Raw genomic sequence first — 16,708 nt, 5'->3', positions numbered from 1 at the left:
TTTTTAAACACAAGAATTTATATACTGGTTTTCGAACAAAAGAGCCAAAAAGTTTGAAAGCGATATTACATGTGAAATACTTCATCTAGTTCTACTTTTAGCATCTTATTAAAATTTTGTGAAAGTATTTGAAAGCGCTATTACATGTGATTTATTCATCTAGTTCTACTTTTAGTTTCTTATTAAAATTTTGCGAGGTACCGATCAATTGTTTTAAATAAAACAAAAGAATGTACACGTCGCTCTGAAAAATATTACTATTTTACATCGTACACGTTCTCATAAAAACTTTAATATTTTGAACTGAACTTAAGTTAACAACTTTATAAAGTCTTTCTTCAATATAGAAATTTTTTGTATGATAAATATTTACTTTATATTTTTCAACAGTTTTCCATCATGGATACACCTGCTATGTCAGGATTATGCTTTATAGCAACCTTGCTATTACTGTCTCAGATTACAATTGCTGAACACAACGTAAGTTTAATTACTTAATAACTTCACTGTATTAGTGTTTAGTATTTTTAAATAATTTTTTTACTTTATTTATAATATAATGAATTTTAGTAAATAATAACAAACTAAATCTTTTTATTAACTATTAAATTTTAATTTTCTACAGGATTTGGAGAGCAGAGATGGTATGTTACGTTTTATTTTTCAATAGAAAAATTTAATTAATAAGTTATATATGGTCTTATAAAGCTAAAAAAGTTAAAATGTGTTAAAAATTTTCGGTTAAAACAAAAGTAAATAAAACAACCACAAAACAATACAACAATGAAAGCGTAATTAATCCGATAATTTACACAATTGCGTTTTGTTCAATTGACGTAGGTTGTTGATTAAGCCTTCAAAGCTGTCAAGTTTTTATACACAAACTTCCATGGGAACTTAATTTATTTTGGTTTGTTTAACACGTGCCTAGTAAAACGTGCTATTTGAAGTAATTTGTCACAATCGTAATCTAAATCTCTTGTGTTGTTAGTGTAATTGAAAGCAAATTAGTATGCTTTGATGTTTTTGTGTTTTTTTTTTCTTTCACTTAGGATGAGAAAACCTAAATTAATATGTATAACAATTTAACAACATTAAGTTTAAGCTTTTAATAAAATTTGAACGAATAAGAGAACTGTTTTGTACTTAAAAATACACAAGTTGTCTAGTGCGAATTTAAACTTAAAATTGTTTTTATTTTTCAAAACTTTTTTTTTACAAACTGAAAATGTTATTTATTTATTTTAAAATGTAAAAAATGAAACCAAATAGTACAGCAATAATAAAACTATACAAAGTTGGTATAAAGAACTTATTAGTTTGTTTGTGGAAAGTTTTAGCAAAAATTTTAGCAACGAACGAACAGTTTTTAATTTTAAAACTTGTTGTGAATTGTTACCAAGAATGCTTTATTTTATCAGCATACTTTTAAATTTTAAGGAACAACATGTAAGTCAACACGACTATTAGAACTGTACTTGTTTACATTTGTATACATATATATATAAATATATATACATATAAATATATATACATATATATATGTATACATATATATTTATAATATACAAATATGTATTAGTTCACAAAAATATAAATACAAAAAAATATATATATATAAACTCACCACCCTTACAGTACACGCGGTGCCGCGCAACAACTCCTACTTCATCCTGGACACGACCCGACTGACCTACGACGACGCCAGGAAGGCCTGCCAGTCGCAGGGAGACGACTCCGACCTCGCCGTCGTCAGGAGCACGGAAGACCTCGCGGCTCTCAAGGAGGAGATGAAGAAGCTCCTCGACGGCGAGATCTCGTACGTGTGGAGGGACGTCTTCGACAACCCCTCCAACATCGGCTTCTGGGTCGGAGGAAGGTCCGACGACGACTCCGAGGAGTGGAACTGGGTCGACGAGATCGCGATCCCCATCCCTCAGAACAACGACAAGGTACGTGCAATGATTTTACTTTAGTGTGATGGCGTTATAATTTTGAAAGTTGAAGTTCAATTTGTGTGCGTTTTAGATTTTTTTTTTAATATTCGCTGACGAACTAGTTTGTTATATAAGCTAAAAAACATTTGCTTATTTAATTCAACGTACACGTACATGAGTTCACACTTATATTGATATAATGACGTAATAATGAATAGAAATTTCAAGTTGTGTGTTCATTTTAACTAATTTCTATGTTTTATTTATATTATAAACCTGACTGGTTACTAATTTTTTAAATTCAATCAGCCATTATATTTAATTTCAAATTTACAATTTTACTTTAGTGTATAGACGTAATAATCTTAAAAGTTTCAGTTCAACTTGTTGGCGTTTTAACTAGTTTTTTTATTTTAATTGTTTTATAAAACTGGTTGATTACTAGTTTATTCATAACTAATTGACCTTTGTATCCAACAAAAAAATATTCAAGGGTTTCGACAACTGGTTCAAGATCCCTCAGTGGCACTACAGCAAGCCCAACCTGTACAAGAAGGAGGACCAGTGCATGTTCATGTCGATCAGGGACAACATGATGGGGTACGACTCGTTCGGAAGCTGGTTCGACGACTCTTGCGTCGAGGAGAAGTACTTCGTCTGTGAGAAGAAGATCACCGTGCAGAGTTCGTTTTCATTTGTATTTTCTAAACAGATCTTACAACGTTTAAAAATTTTATAAAGATCTTGATATTTTGTTGTAACATTTATATTTGTATAACAAATTTTAATAACTATTTTTAATACTTTTTTACTGTTAAAAAACTTCATTATAAACCATTGATAAAAAAAATATATATACAACATTTTATACATACAACAGTAACTAAAACTGCAAATCACAACTGTATGAAAACCTAAACGTAATTATGTTATTTCGATTCGGCTAACTTCCACTGATATTTTAATACCGTATCAAAATCTATACAAAATAAAATAAAAAAAAATGATATAAAAACTTTACTCCACTAATTCTCTTATTGTGACTTAAGATAAATATCAATTCTAACTATATAACAACCACCCAACAGGAGACGAGATGTCCTCGGGTCTCGACTTGGAAACGAGGAACCTCGTCTTGGGTTGGACCCAATGGAACGAGTACGGAGCTTGTTCGACCACCTGCGGTAACGGGTTCCAACTCAGGTTCCGCGCCTGCCCCAACGGAGTGCCCGGAATCGGCGCATGCGCCGGATCCATGGTTGAAGTAAGTTGTTTTAACTTTAACTATTGGTTTAGTATTGGGATATTAAACAAACAAGAAGTACATTGCGTTTATAAATTTACATTATTTATACTTTTATAAAATGGTTCCGAATTAAGTTAAAATAAGTAAGAGTTAATATTTGTCTGTAGTAAGATCTTTACTATTTTTAATTTTAACGTTTTTACCAAAAAAAAAAACTTTTTAGAGACAACCATGCTTGTTATCAGAATGCGATGTCGGCTGGAAAGCATGGGGAATGTTCTCAGCTTGCTCAGTCACCTGCGGTAACGGAATCAGATCTAGGTAAAACTAATACTGATATTTACATGACTTAATTTACCTTATTATTTTAAGTAGTTTCAGCGATATGTTTTATAAAAAATTACAGCCTATTAATTTTTTTTTAATTAATTTTATAAAAGAGTAACTCTGTAAATTCAAAAATGTAATATTTTTCAGGATTCGTGAATGCACAAACGTGGCCGGCATCGGCTGTGAGGGAGACGCAGTTGAAACTGAACTCTGCCAGGAATCTCAGTGCGCTTACTTCGGAGAGTGGACCGCTTTCAGCCCCTGCTCTGCTTCCTGCGATGGAGGTATGCTTGAAGTTTTAGATGAAAATTTTATTTGATAGTTATTTCTTAGTAGAAAACGAAGGCTCACAACTTTTTCTATCTTATAAAAATAAAACATTCCATACATTTTTTTAGTTAAACAGTTATTTATTAAAAAGTATAACCTCAATGTCCCTTTTAAAATGATTTATTAAGATACTTAACAAATGTCAAAAGACCTCAAGAGAACAAAAACTTATAATACATATAATAATAACTGATCATTAAACACATGAGAACATAAATATTTTATGATTCTAATTTCTACCAGGAGTGCAAGTAAGAGTAAGGAGGTGCGTGAACGGAAACGTCGGTGACGCCGGATGCCTCTCGGAGGACTCCACGGAAAGCGCCGCCTGCAACGTAAACGTTCCCTGCCCCGGTTGGTCCGGATGGTCCGCATACTCGCAGTGCTCGGTGTCTTGCGGAGGGGGAATCACCGTGAGGACGAGAACCTGCAACAACGGTGTGGGAGGAATCGACTGCCCCGGAGATGATACCAAGGTGAGAATACTTTTTTTTATTTAATATGTAATTTTTAAAGTTTGTTTTTATAAAAGTTTGAGTAAAACTTAAAAGCTTTTTTTTAAGTAAGTGCTATCTAGAGTTAAACTATTAAAAAGAAATCTTTAAAATCTGTATTTTTTTAAGTAACAGAATGTTAAAAGCCATTAACAAAAAAAAGTACATCTTTAAAACATGTTACCAATTGCTGTAAAGCGCAATCTATATATGATTGCAGACCGAAGAGTGCAACTCGCAAGCTTGCAACGTCGCCCAGTGGGGACCCTGGGGACCGCTGACCATATGCTCCGTCACTTGCGGTGGGGGCATGGTGACCAGGACTAGGATCTGCATCAACGGCGAGATCGGCGAGCCCGGATGCGACTTGCTGGAGGACGCCATCGAGCAGCAGGTGTGCAACGCCCAGGAGTGCGAGAGGTGGTCCGCGTGGTCGGGATTCGGAGCTTGCGGCGCCACTTGCGGTTTGAGCGCCAGGGTGAGCAGTTTATCATTGAAAACATAATATAGCTATGTATGAAATAAACTTAAATTGTTTGGATATGAAAATTTTAAATGAAAGTTAAAATTTGTAAACTAACAACTATCTATTAAACTTCAAATGTTTCATCTCCAACTATTTTTTCTTCTTTTCTTTAAACCGTTTTCCTCTCGTTGCAGTCACAAACACGTACCTGCATCAACGGAGTGGCCGGCAGCAACGGGTGCCCCGGCTCGTCCGTCAACACCGAGCCGTGCAGCTTGGGCGCTTGCCCCTCGTGGACTCAGTGGTCGGATTTCTCGTCTTGCACCACCAGCTGCGGCGGCGGTCTTCAGACTAAAACAAGGTAAGTTTATTAGTTTAAAGTTACTCTGAGTAGCTTTTTAATGAAAATAAAGTGATTTGTAGTGTTAAGTTTAAAAGTCTCTTCTTTTATTAGCTGTTTCTAATACCCCTAAAACTACCCTAATAATTATTAAAGAACAAAATTAAATCCTTATCGTCAACAGGACATGCCCCGGAGGAGTTGCTGGAGTCGATTGCGCCGGAGACAGCGACATGACTATTTCATGCAACGCTCAAGAGTGCGAGAGATGGTCCGAGTGGACCGACTTCAACGCCTGCTCGGTCACTTGCGGCGGTGGAGAGAGGTCGAGGACCAGAACCTGCATCGGAGGTGTAGCCGGCATGGCCGGTTGCTTCGGTGCTTCTGCTGATGTGAGTAAAAAAAAATCATAAAGTGGTATTTAACATCATAAAAAGTTTTTTTTTTCGAAAACTTGTCTGCTGAATAAGCTTTTAAAAACCGTTTTTATATTTTGCCGAAAGACAAGTTTACTTTAAAAAATCAGTTTAAGTTTCAACTTTATTTTTACAACTTTTTTGTTACAGACCATCGGTTGCAACTTGCAAGCGTGCGCCTTCCTCGGCGAGTGGGGAGACTACAGCTCGTGCTCGGTAACCTGCGGGTTCGGAACCAAGACCAGGTCCAGGATGTGCCTCCCAATAGGAGTCAACCCCATGCTGTGCCCCGACGGACCACTCGTTGAGGAGATCGGGTGTTCGGATAGGGTCGACTGCCCCGCATTCAGCGTGTGGTCAGACTACTCCGAGTGCAGTGTCAGCTGCGGAGGAGGAGTGCAGACCAGGAACAGGTTCTGCGTAGGTGAGTGGCTTTCATGTTTACCGGTGTAATATAGTTATAGTTTAAGGAACAATATTATATTACTTTGTGCAAGTTAAAAATACTAAAAATCTCTAAGTTGTGTTTTTGAGTCGGGTGACATTATTTGATGTTTACATTTGGAATTTATGTAGCTAACAAATGAAATAGCCTATTTGAACATTTTGAAAGAAATAAAAGTCTACAAACTAGGCTCATATTCAAATGAACAAATACACAACTAACTTAGAATTAATTTAAAGGCGGAACGGTCGGCGAAGGAGACTGCGTCGGAGCAACCAGCGAGTCGAGAGCCTGCAACGAGCAAGTCTGCCCCGCGTGGTCCGTCTGGGCCCGCGGCGAGTGCTCCGCCACCTGCGGCACCTCATTTGCCATGGAAACGAGGACGTGCGTGAACGGAGAAGTCGGACAGATCGGTTGCGAGGGAGAAGCGTCCAGAACCGTCGCTTGCTCAGTCAAAGTGAGTGCAATTTCAGTACAAAAAAAAAGATATATACACATAACAGTTAAAGTATCAGTTTTTCTTCTACACTTTCCTCCATATTTATTTAAAAAACTATTTTTATTTTTAGGAATGCGAATACTGGGGACAATGGTCCGATTTCAGCGTCTGCTCAGAAACCTGCGGCGACGGTCTAAGGACCAGGTCCCGCATCTGCGTCAACGGTATGGCCGGCGACAACGGTTGCCAGGGAGATGCCATGGAAACTGACATCTGCGTTTCCAACGTGGCTTGCGGATCGTGGAGCGTCTACGTCAACGTCGGATTTTGCTCGTAAGTAGAAAAAAACAAATGAATCCTCTGAGTTAACACTGATAGATTATAATAATATAGTTTATGCAAAAACATTTTATCTTACAGAGCAACTTGCGGAGGAGGTACCATCTTCCAGCGCCGCACTTGCTTGAACGGCGAGGCTGGATTCGGAGGATGCCTCGGATCCGCCACCAGGAACCAGCCGTGCAACGTGCAGGCTTGCGAGTTCTGGGGGCAGTGGAGCATGTATGGAGCTTGCAGTGAAGCTTGCGACGGCGGTATTCAGGTTTGTCATTGAATTTGAACAAAACTGTTGTTATAAAAACATGAAAAGATGATCAAAAGTACAGTAAAAACCTTAAAAGTACTTTTATTAAAAAAAACTTTCTAGGCATAAAATTGATTTTACTTATTTGTTTTATCTTAATAAACAACCTAACTTATACAAAAGTAACATGTTATTTTACAAACAGTCAAGGACCAGGGAGTGCGTGAACGGCAACCAGGGCATGGAAGGGTGCCTCGGCAGCGCCACCGAGCTGCAGAACTGCAACGAGGTGCCTTGCCACACGTGGACCCTGTGGTCGGCGTACAGCGAGTGCTCCGTGTCGTGCGGAGAAGGCTTGAGGAGCAGGGAGAGGATCTGCAACCTCGCAGAAGGAGCTCCAGCTGGTGAGTTTAATTTATAGCTTTTAATTCTTACTTTAAAATCGCGTCATCTGGCAGGATCAATCAACAAGTTTTAAGTTAAAGAATTTAAAAGAAAAATTGAAAATAAAACTTCAAAAACCTTGATTAAAAACTGCTAACTAAAAGCAATACTGACTTTAAGCCTTTTTACCAACAGACTCCTGCAAGGGAGAGGCTTTTGAAGTTCAGGTTTGCAACAACAAGGCCTGCTCCAGATGGGGACCATTCAGCGAGTACGGTGCCTGCACCAAGTCATGCGGAACCGGATTCCAATTCAGAACCAGAAACTGCATCGACGGAAAGGTAATTTTGTTTTGTGAAATCTAAGACTCCGAACATTTTTTTATACTTTATTTTGTCAATTTCTTAGAAATAGCTAGGTTTACAAATAGCCGTAAACTCAATAAAAATCACTAAAAATACACTCTATAAAAGTTTTTTATCTACTAACGTTAGACATTTTTTCCGGAAAAAACGAATTATTAACTTAACGTTTTCAACTTCAGCCCGGTGATGAGGGATGCGAGGGCGCGACCTCCGACTTCCAGATGTGCAACGAGCAGCCGTGCCCCTTCTTCAGCCAGTGGTCCTCCTTCGGCGCGTGCTCGGTGAGCTGCGGCGGCGGCGTGCACACGAGGAACAGGGAGTGCGTCAACGGCAACGTGGGCGACCTCGGATGCACCGGCATCCTCCAGGAGGTCGAGTCGTGCAAGGAGCAGCCGTGCCCGATGTGGTCCGTGTGGGCCGAGTGGGGCGAGTGCTCGCAGACTTGCGACGGCGGGTTCATGACCAGGAGTAGGACGTGCGTCAACGGCGACCAGGGCATGATGGGCTGCATGGGCGACGCGTTCCAGACCCAGCCCTGCGTCAACAGACCTTGTGGTTAGTATATATATATATATATATATATATATATATATATATATATCTTCTATAATAGTTAAGTTATCAAAATTTTATGAGTTGTAGACTATTTGAAATCTGAGGTAAAACTTAATTAACTATCTTGTTTGTTGATGTTTTCAATTTAAAAAACCGTCTGAAAAAATACTATTTTTTATACTATTATTTAAAATTTATACAGCAAACTAGAACATTATTCTAATTAGTTTTCATTTTCTGCAGACGAGCCTTTCAGATGGTCTGCGTGGAGCGGATGCTCTGTTACTTGCGGCCCGGGAGGCATGGAGACCAGATCTCGCCCGTGCATCATGAGTGAAATACTCGACGGATGCACCGAGCTCATCCTCGAAACCAGACCTTGCATGAACACTGTAAGAAAATTCTTAGTTAAATAAATTTTTTGATATTTTTTTTAACGTTTTTAAACTTGTGCTAGTTGATTAAAATCTTAGGTTTTGATACCTTAGCCTAACAATAATTAGATATAATAAAAAAAAAATTATTGAAACAGTTTTTCAAATGCCTGTGTTTTTGCCATTTTTGAGACCATTGTGTTATAGTATATAATGAACCAAGTGTAAATAAATACCATAAAAATCTTTAACGACTATAAAACCACACAGCCGCCAATGTGCGCCCAATGGAGCATGTGGGGAGCGTTCGGCGACTGCTCGGTCACGTGCGGCCAGGGAACCCAGATGAGGACGAGGGTTTGCGACAACGGGATCGGAGGGGTGGACTGCCCGGGCAGCGCCAACAACTACCAGGCCTGCCAGCTTGCGGCGTGCGAATACTGGGGCCAGTGGTCGGCGTTCACCGCGTGCAGCGTCACCTGCGGTGGAGGAATTCAGGTAAGATTGTTTGTTTGGTAAATATTAAAACAGCTATTCAAAAGAACCTAATAAAAGTCTGAAAAAAATGAATTCAAATCCAAGTTAAAACAGTTTTCTATAGTCCAATGTTAACATACTTACTAAAAAAAGTAAAACCTTTAAATACTATCAAATAAAGCAAAAACATGCATTTCAACAACTATCAATTATTTTCCTATTTCCAGCAACGTGAACGTTCTTGCATTGGCGGAGAGGCCGGTACAGGAAACTGCATGGGATCAGTTGTCGACAGAAGACAGTGCAGCCAACAGTCTTGCGGTGGACAATTAACTGGTAAGCTGACAATAATTGTATGAAAAGTATTTTTGTTGTCGAGTACTTGTTGCTAACAATTGTATAAAATTAAATTATAAACTTCTGTTGTTTTTTTTTTCTTACGCTTGAATCAGGCATCAAAACCTAGGCCAAACAAAATGAAAGTCACAATTAAACACATCATACTATAATACACAGGATGCAAACCACACGATATTGGTTACGTGTTGGACGTCAGCTCCAGTATCCACTCCAAGAACAAGGAGGACTTGAGAAAATTCGTCATTGAAATCTCAAAGAGAATTCCCATCAGTCAAGACGAAAACAGGGTAAGCTTTAAAATATTGTGGTCACTATTCGAATAAAAAAAACTAAAAAAACTTTCAATTAGTTGTTTTGTTTCTAGTTGATCACTTTTTGTATTTTACAAAAATATAAAATTCAAACCGGCTACAACTTATAATTTGTATCACAACTTAAACATTTAGTACATAGTTGTTTGTTTTATAAATAAATAAAATATTAAAATTTAAACGTGAAACTCAACTCTTACAATATGCAGGTCTTCGCCTTCCAATACAGCAGCAGGGTGACCCCCTTGTGGTACCTCTCGCGCTCCGTCTCCCAGTCCTTCGTCATCGAGGAGCTCGAGCAGATGGACTTCAGCTCGCTGTCGGGCACGTTCACCGGGTGGGCGCTCAACTACGCCGACAAGGTGTACTTCCACAAGCACAGGGGAGACAGGGCCGACATCCCCAACGTCGTCATCCTCTTCACCGACGGAAAGTCACAGGACGACGCCGTCGCCAAGGCCGAGGTGAGAATTTTTTTAGTTAGAAAAATAAAATGGTCAAAGATCAATAAAAAATTTTAAATAAAAAAACGTGTAAATAATTTAGGACGCAGTTTTTCTTTCAAAAGAGGTTTGAAATTTTAGACATATAATATTATTATATTTTATTGATAGTTAATAATAATTAGTAAACTATCTATTTAGAAAATATCTGTTAATGCATTATTTATTTTTATTTAATTTTTTTCTTTTAAGTATAATAATCAACGAATCAAATAAATTCAGGCATTGAAAAAACGCGGTATCAGGATCATGGTGGTTGCCACCAGCAGAACCTGGAATCCTGAGGAAGTCAACGGTATCGCTTCATCACCCGCCTCAGACAATGTGTTCTCGTTCAACAAGTTCCTCGATCCAGCTACCGCTGACGAGATCGTAGACGAGTTGGTGGGACAAATCTGCCAGGAAGGTGAGGAAATTTGATGATAGAAGTTACAATGTAAAAATGATAAATCATAGCTCTGTTTTCTTCTTACCATTGTAACATTTTAATAGACAAACATCATAATTTAACAATTTGGGTTTCAAAAAAAATATATTTGTTTTAATCGTTAAACTCGCACATTCTTATTACTAAAAATGATATTACAGTAAATTATCTTAATATTTTCAATAAAGAATACGGACAATGGGGAGCATGGTCAACATGCAGCGTCACCTGCGGATCAGGACTTCACTCGAGATCGAGAGCTTGCCTCAGCGAGGTTTGCGCGTCAGCACTCGAAGAAACTGAAGTGAGTGTATATATATATAGTATATATATACATTGTACAGTTTACTTTGCAAAGATCGAGTTTTAAAAGTTTGAAATAAAATTTTAAGCAAGCTGTGCCTCAAGCACAAGCTTTAAGAAAGTGACTTAAGAAAAATTTTATTTTTAAAGTGTTTTAAATACTTTATTCTCAGAACTATAAAAAAGTATGCAGTAAGCAAATGTTTAGAAAAATTACTAAAAAGCAACTTCTTAACCAACATCATCTATTGAAAGTTTTGACTTAAATTTACTTATTATAATTTTAAACCTTTTATTACTATATAAGCTCCAAAACCTCTACATATGCCAGGAAAGTCTAAATTATGTGGACGAACTAAAAACAAAACTGAAAACTTTTTTTTTATCAAAACCTAGCCTCAAATAAGTAATTTTAAACTTACACATTGTAACTGTTTGATAACTTTTCACAGGAGTGCGTCGTCGGCGACTGCCCGTACTGGCTCCAATGGTCTTCGTTCGGCGAGTGCAGCGACAGGTGCGGGGGCGGAACCCAGATGAGGACGAGGGAGTGCTCCCAGAACGACGAGATGGGAGAGCCCCGGTGCGTCGGACCGAGCGTCGAGTACCAGAACTGCAACGAACAGGTATTTTAATTTTATTGATTTTATTGTTAGTACAACTGTAAATAGAACGATAAAAAAAGTGCTCAAAAATTTGGACTAAGGACCTGTTGTACAAAGGAACCTTTCAGTCATCGAGTCGTACGCCACAGTTTATTGATTTATTGTTGCAATATTTTAAATAACTTATTTTCGCTCTAAGCTTAACCAATATGTTTTACTTTGTTTTTCAAACAGTATTTTCTTGCTTTCGTAAGTCGAAGACTTGCAAATTATTAATAATTGTTTACTCTCAATTTAGCAGTTTTTGTTAACCATCACGAAATTAAAAAGCACTTTTTTAATTTAAAAGCAAGCCGCAAGCAATAAATATTTTATTCACAGGCTTGTGAAAGGTGGAGCGAATGGGGAATGTGGAGTCAGTGCGACGCCACATGCGGAACAGCGACTAAAATGAGGGCAAGGTCGTGTGTCGGTGGCATGCCGGGAGATCCAAACTGTCAGGGAAGCACCACAGACATGGAAATGTGCAACAACAACGTAAGTTGATTGAAATGTTAAAGAAAAAAAGTCATCTCAAAACTATGTACAAACTAAACATAAAACGTTCTGTTATTCCTTAAAACATATTTTTAATTAAGTACACACGATATACTTTTTATTATTTTTACTTTTACTTTAACTTCTGTATTGACTATCGTTCTTAAACTACTAAAACAGCTTTATCATTTCATTTCACTGCAAAACTTGTCATTAATTTTAAACTTGTCAACTCTCAAACAGGACTGTCCACGATGGAGCTTGTGGTCTGACTTCAGCGACTGCTCGGCATCGTGCGGTGACGGCAACCAAGTGAGAACCAGACAGTGCTTGAACATGCCCATGAACAACCAGGACACTACCGTATGTGGGGAAGGCCCGGTTGTAGAAAGACGTGCCTGTAACAACAGGGTTGGTGTTTGTTAACAATAAAAATAATAACACTTAAGACAAGATTTTTATTAGTTTCCGCATTATATCTAATTATCGAACTGATAAATTTCTGATTGAACTTATTAAGCACATAAATTTCTCAAATTTAACAAAAAGTTTACATAACAAAAGATCACAAAAAAAATAATATAGTTTTATTGATTTTACAAAATATAAAAACACTTGAAATAAAGTTTTAACTAGTATCTGTTCTCTTGTTAAATTACACTCTAAAAAACTTTATTTTTAGTTTTCTATATATCAATTATCTATTATATACATTTTAAACTCATTCCGTTTAAAGCTCGTTTAAAAAACGTGGAGTATAGCAACTTAAATGATAAAAAAAGCGAAACACTTTTTAATAAAACTTTATTTATTATAGTATCAAATTTTAAGATTAAAAATAAAGTGTACATTTTTGTTGAGGTAGGTAATTTACTTAAACTTAACTTTGAAAAAGCTTTTATCAACAAGCAATCTCCGACTTATAAACTTCTTGCAAACTCATGAAAATTCTTCGCAATACACTTTAAATTGATCACACGTTTTATTGAACATAACCTCGAGCGAATATCTGCTGCGGTTTTTGTTTACACCGATTTCGTTGCAAATAACACGTATTCTTGCGCTAAGTATGATCAATTTTTTTTTGCATAAATTTACCAATTTAATTTTTGATTTATTGCATTTTTCACATCGCAACTGAAACACTCATTCTAGTTTACCTACGTAAGCACATGTTTTAACGCGGGTGGTAAAATTACCGCACAAAAGTGTTTCAATCTTTTGCAGCTGTACTTTTACTTTACACTTAAACGTAGAATAAAATATTCTAAATTTTTTTAGCTATTAATAACTTTCAAAGTTTTCATAAACTTGATAAAAACTTACCAATATTACACTAAAATAAAAACTAGAACTATTAAATATTTTGAATAACAAAAAAAAACTATAATAAGTCTAAACAAGTACAAAAGTGAATTATGACACATGAAAAATATTTACAGTGCACTGTAGCGCAAAATAAAAAAATCCGAGACTACTTGAAAAGTAAAAAACGATTCTATTCAACCAAGTAGAAAATTTATAAATAAAACCAAGAAGTTATATTAACTATAACGTCACACAAACGCTTCGACAACGACAGAAATGCGAGGGATGGAGCCAGTGGGCCGACTTCAGCATGTGCTCTGTCTCGTGCGGAGGAGGAATCATGGAGAGAGTTAGGGAGTGCATCGACGGACGGATCGGTGACGCCGGATGCCAGGGCGTCAGGATCGAACAGAAATCCTGTAACGATCAGGTAAGTGATTGGTATTTTAAAGTTATTTGTGCAGATGTTTTCAATACTAAAAAAAAAGGAAGTTTAGGTGAAAAACTGGTTGAATATTTGTTGAATTTTAAGCAATAGTATATAAATTTGAAATATTAATAAAAAAAAACAGTCCTAAGAAATTACAAAAAAAATACAAAGTCTTGCAAATTCAAGACAATAAACACTTAACAGGCTTGTCCGGCATGGGCATCTTGGGGAGCGTACTCCGCTTGCAGCGAATCCTGCGGTGAGGGCATCAGGTCCAGGTCGCGCGAGTGCGTCGATGGGGTGGCGGGAGTCGACTGCGCCGGAATGGAGCAGGAGACGTCCACGTGCATCGTCCAAATGAACTGCCCCTACTGGTCGCCCTTCACCTCGCCAACGCCGTGCTGCGGGGAGGGCACCACCACCATCACCAGGTTCTGCATCAACGGTGAGGTGGGTCAGCTGGGATGCATCGGGTCCCAGTACAACGAAGTCGCCTGCTCGTTGGGAGTGAGTTTTGAATTTGAAAAATTAGTTTTGGAATAATTTAAATCAAAAGTTTACTGTATTTTTCAACTTTTGTGTTTCATAGTAAAATGCTAATAACAATAAATGAACAATATAATCATTTGGACTGAGTTGAATTTGAACTAACTAATTGTAGAAAATTTCACTTCAAAGTTGTAATTTATTTCTTTTTCATATTTCATAGAAACAAGTAAAGGTTTATTCAATATTTATTTCAAAGTCAGCTTTTTGCAATTTAATTATCAAGCTATTTTTACTTAATCAACAAATTCTCACACAGCCATGCGCAAGTTGGTCGACATGGCAACAGTGGGCCGACTGCAGCAGAAGCTGTGGGAACGGAATGAGGTTCAGGTTCAGAACCTGCGTCAACGGAACCATCGGAGACAAGGGTTGCGACAACGGACCTAACTCAGAGGAACAGACCTGTAACTTGAGGGTGGGTAGTTTTAGCATCGTAGATTGAAAACAAATTTAACTACATTATAATTTTAAAGTATTTGAAAAAAATATTTGCTACTTAATGATTAATCAAGATTGCAATTTCGTAAAGATAATTTTTCAAGTTTTAGTTATACATAACATACTAAACTTTAACTACGTTATTTTATTAAAACAAATACCAATTAATATTTTTTCAATAAAAGTAGGCAACTAGTTAACTCAATAATATTTTTAACAGAGCTGTCCAAAATGGAGTCAGTGGAGCGACTGGAGCATCTGCTCGAGATCTTGCGGAGGAGGAATGAGGACCTCCACCAGGGTGTGCAACGGAGGAAGCAACGCCGAGTGCGGAGGAAGCCAAGACGTTGAGAGGACCGAAGCTTGCAACGAACAGGTATTGTTTTGATATATACTTGACTAGTTATAGAGAAAGTAGTTTTAAAAAATTAATTTTTTTTATAGTTTGCTGTACTTAAACTTCAAAAGTTTTTCAAGCAGCTCAGAATTTTTACAAACTTTTACACCTGATCATAAATTTTAGCTTTTCAATTATAAAAAACAAACCATAACGAACTATATAAAAAAGAGTTAACTTTAAACTTTTTGATATCTAACTCATTTCAGCATAAAATTGTACACTTTTAAATTTAAAACATGTTATAAAAAATACAAATCGCAGGCATGCCCCGGATGGATGCTGTGGTCTGATTGGACCGGATGCAGCGCCACTTGCGGCGGCGGAGAGCAGACGAGGGACAGGATGTGCGACGGGCAGATCGGAGAAGGAAACTGCGTCGGCGCGTCGACCGAAATGAGATACTGCAACGGACAGGTATGACGTCATAATTGATTTTGTGTGACTTTTTTTTATCAAACTTGAATCGAGTCAAGGTAAAAGCATAACTTCTCATTTTTATAATTTTTAGGCGCAATTTATTCGAACAGTTTACGTTTTTTTTATGGTTGAGGAATGTCATCTGTGCGTTGTATACAAAAGTTTACGTTTGAAACTTAAAAGTAGAAAAAATTTTTTTGAACGTAGACTGTTTAATTCGTTTTGGCTTTTGAAAAGTTCATGCAATCTCAAGTTACACAATTTCAGCTTCATTTCGTAATTATTTAAATAAAATTGCCGCCGCTGTTGTGTATTGGCGACTCGCGCCAGTCGGTAATTTGTAAGCTTATACTCAACTTGTAAACATAAACATATCTATTTAAATTTTAACTTTAGATGTATGAAGCATCAGTTTATTTTCTATCTAAAAAAGTTTTAGTGATTTCTCAAATTACAAAGTTTCAGTTTCTCTCGTAATTACTTTCAACAAAATAAAAACTGTTGCAACGCCGACGTGCAACTCGACTACTGGTTTATTCGTAATGCAGGTGAAAACAATGTAATTGGCGTTCAATTACTTTCAGTAAACTATAATGAGCGCCTCTTACGCTCACTGCTGCAACTGCATTAGGTATCGGCTTTCTCACGAAACTGCCGGCTTATTATTTCAAGTTTGAGAAATTTAACATCGTACCACGCCCCTGTTTATGTGCACACATCGCGATAAGCCATAACAAACAGAACATGTTTATTTGTTTGTGATGACCAATTAAGCTTATGTGCGTTGACTTTTTTTGATGTTCGAACAAACTAAAAACTATAATTTATAGAGGTGATTAATACTTTGTTGAAAATTAACGAAAGTTTTGAGCTTAAATATTAGTTTAATTGACAAGTTTTGAACTATTATGACTAATTATAAAGTTTAGTGAAAATAAG

At 37.0% G+C, this 16,708-nt stretch overlaps 2 protein-coding genes across 2 annotated transcripts; both read left to right on the top strand.

Annotated features, from left to right (window-relative positions):
* Nucleotides 1-396: 396 nt before the first annotated feature.
* LOC145846254 (uncharacterized) lies at nt 397-4,343 on the top strand. The gene is made up of 8 exons (XM_082953132.1): nt 397-480; nt 626-644; nt 1,639-1,952; nt 2,431-2,620; nt 3,026-3,201; nt 3,407-3,504; nt 3,661-3,797; nt 4,087-4,343. The coding sequence occupies exons 1-8, from the start codon at nt 400-402 to the stop codon at nt 4,341-4,343; spliced, it is 1,272 nt and encodes a 423-aa protein (XP_082809258.1). The 5' UTR covers nt 397-399.
* Nucleotides 4,344-4,599: 256 nt separating this feature from the next.
* On the top strand, nt 4,600-15,766 carry LOC145846253 (SCO-spondin-like; the record flags this gene model as incomplete). Its single annotated transcript, XM_082953131.1, has 25 exons — nt 4,600-4,815; nt 4,998-5,164; nt 5,328-5,535; nt 5,710-5,983; nt 6,244-6,461; nt 6,574-6,776; nt 6,864-7,044; nt 7,232-7,430; nt 7,606-7,751; nt 7,955-8,330; nt 8,574-8,722; nt 8,975-9,202; nt 9,409-9,517; nt 9,698-9,828; nt 10,062-10,316; nt 10,578-10,761; nt 10,971-11,086; nt 11,538-11,711; nt 12,072-12,227; nt 12,471-12,638; nt 13,810-13,965; nt 14,170-14,472; nt 14,771-14,929; nt 15,173-15,328; nt 15,614-15,766. Coding segments are annotated over exons 1-25 (4,737 nt in total), but the record flags the coding sequence as incomplete, so codon positions are not given.
* Nucleotides 15,767-16,708: the final 942 nt, after the last annotated feature.

Source organism: Thalia democratica, unplaced genomic scaffold, assembly GCF_965202585.1.
Source record: "Thalia democratica unplaced genomic scaffold, ktThaDemo2.hap1.1 HAP1_SCAFFOLD_359, whole genome shotgun sequence".
Taxonomy (NCBI): Eukaryota; Metazoa; Chordata; class Thaliacea; order Salpida; family Salpidae; genus Thalia; species Thalia democratica.
The sequence above is the reverse complement of the archived record's forward strand: the minus strand, read 5'-3'. Positions and strand labels throughout refer to the sequence as shown.

Bases quoted from the DNA above. Each gene is read 5' to 3' on its own strand.
- LOC145846254 (XM_082953132.1), top strand. From the start codon at position 400: ATGGATACACCTGCTATGTCAGGATTATGCTTTATAGCAACCTTGCTA. The intron at 1,953-2,430 runs GTACGTGCAATG...AAAATATTCAAG, and splicing joins TCCCTCAGAACAACGACAAG to GGTTTCGACAACTGGTTCAA. The intron at 3,505-3,660 runs GTAAAACTAATA...AATATTTTTCAG, and splicing joins GGTAACGGAATCAGATCTAG to GATTCGTGAATGCACAAACG.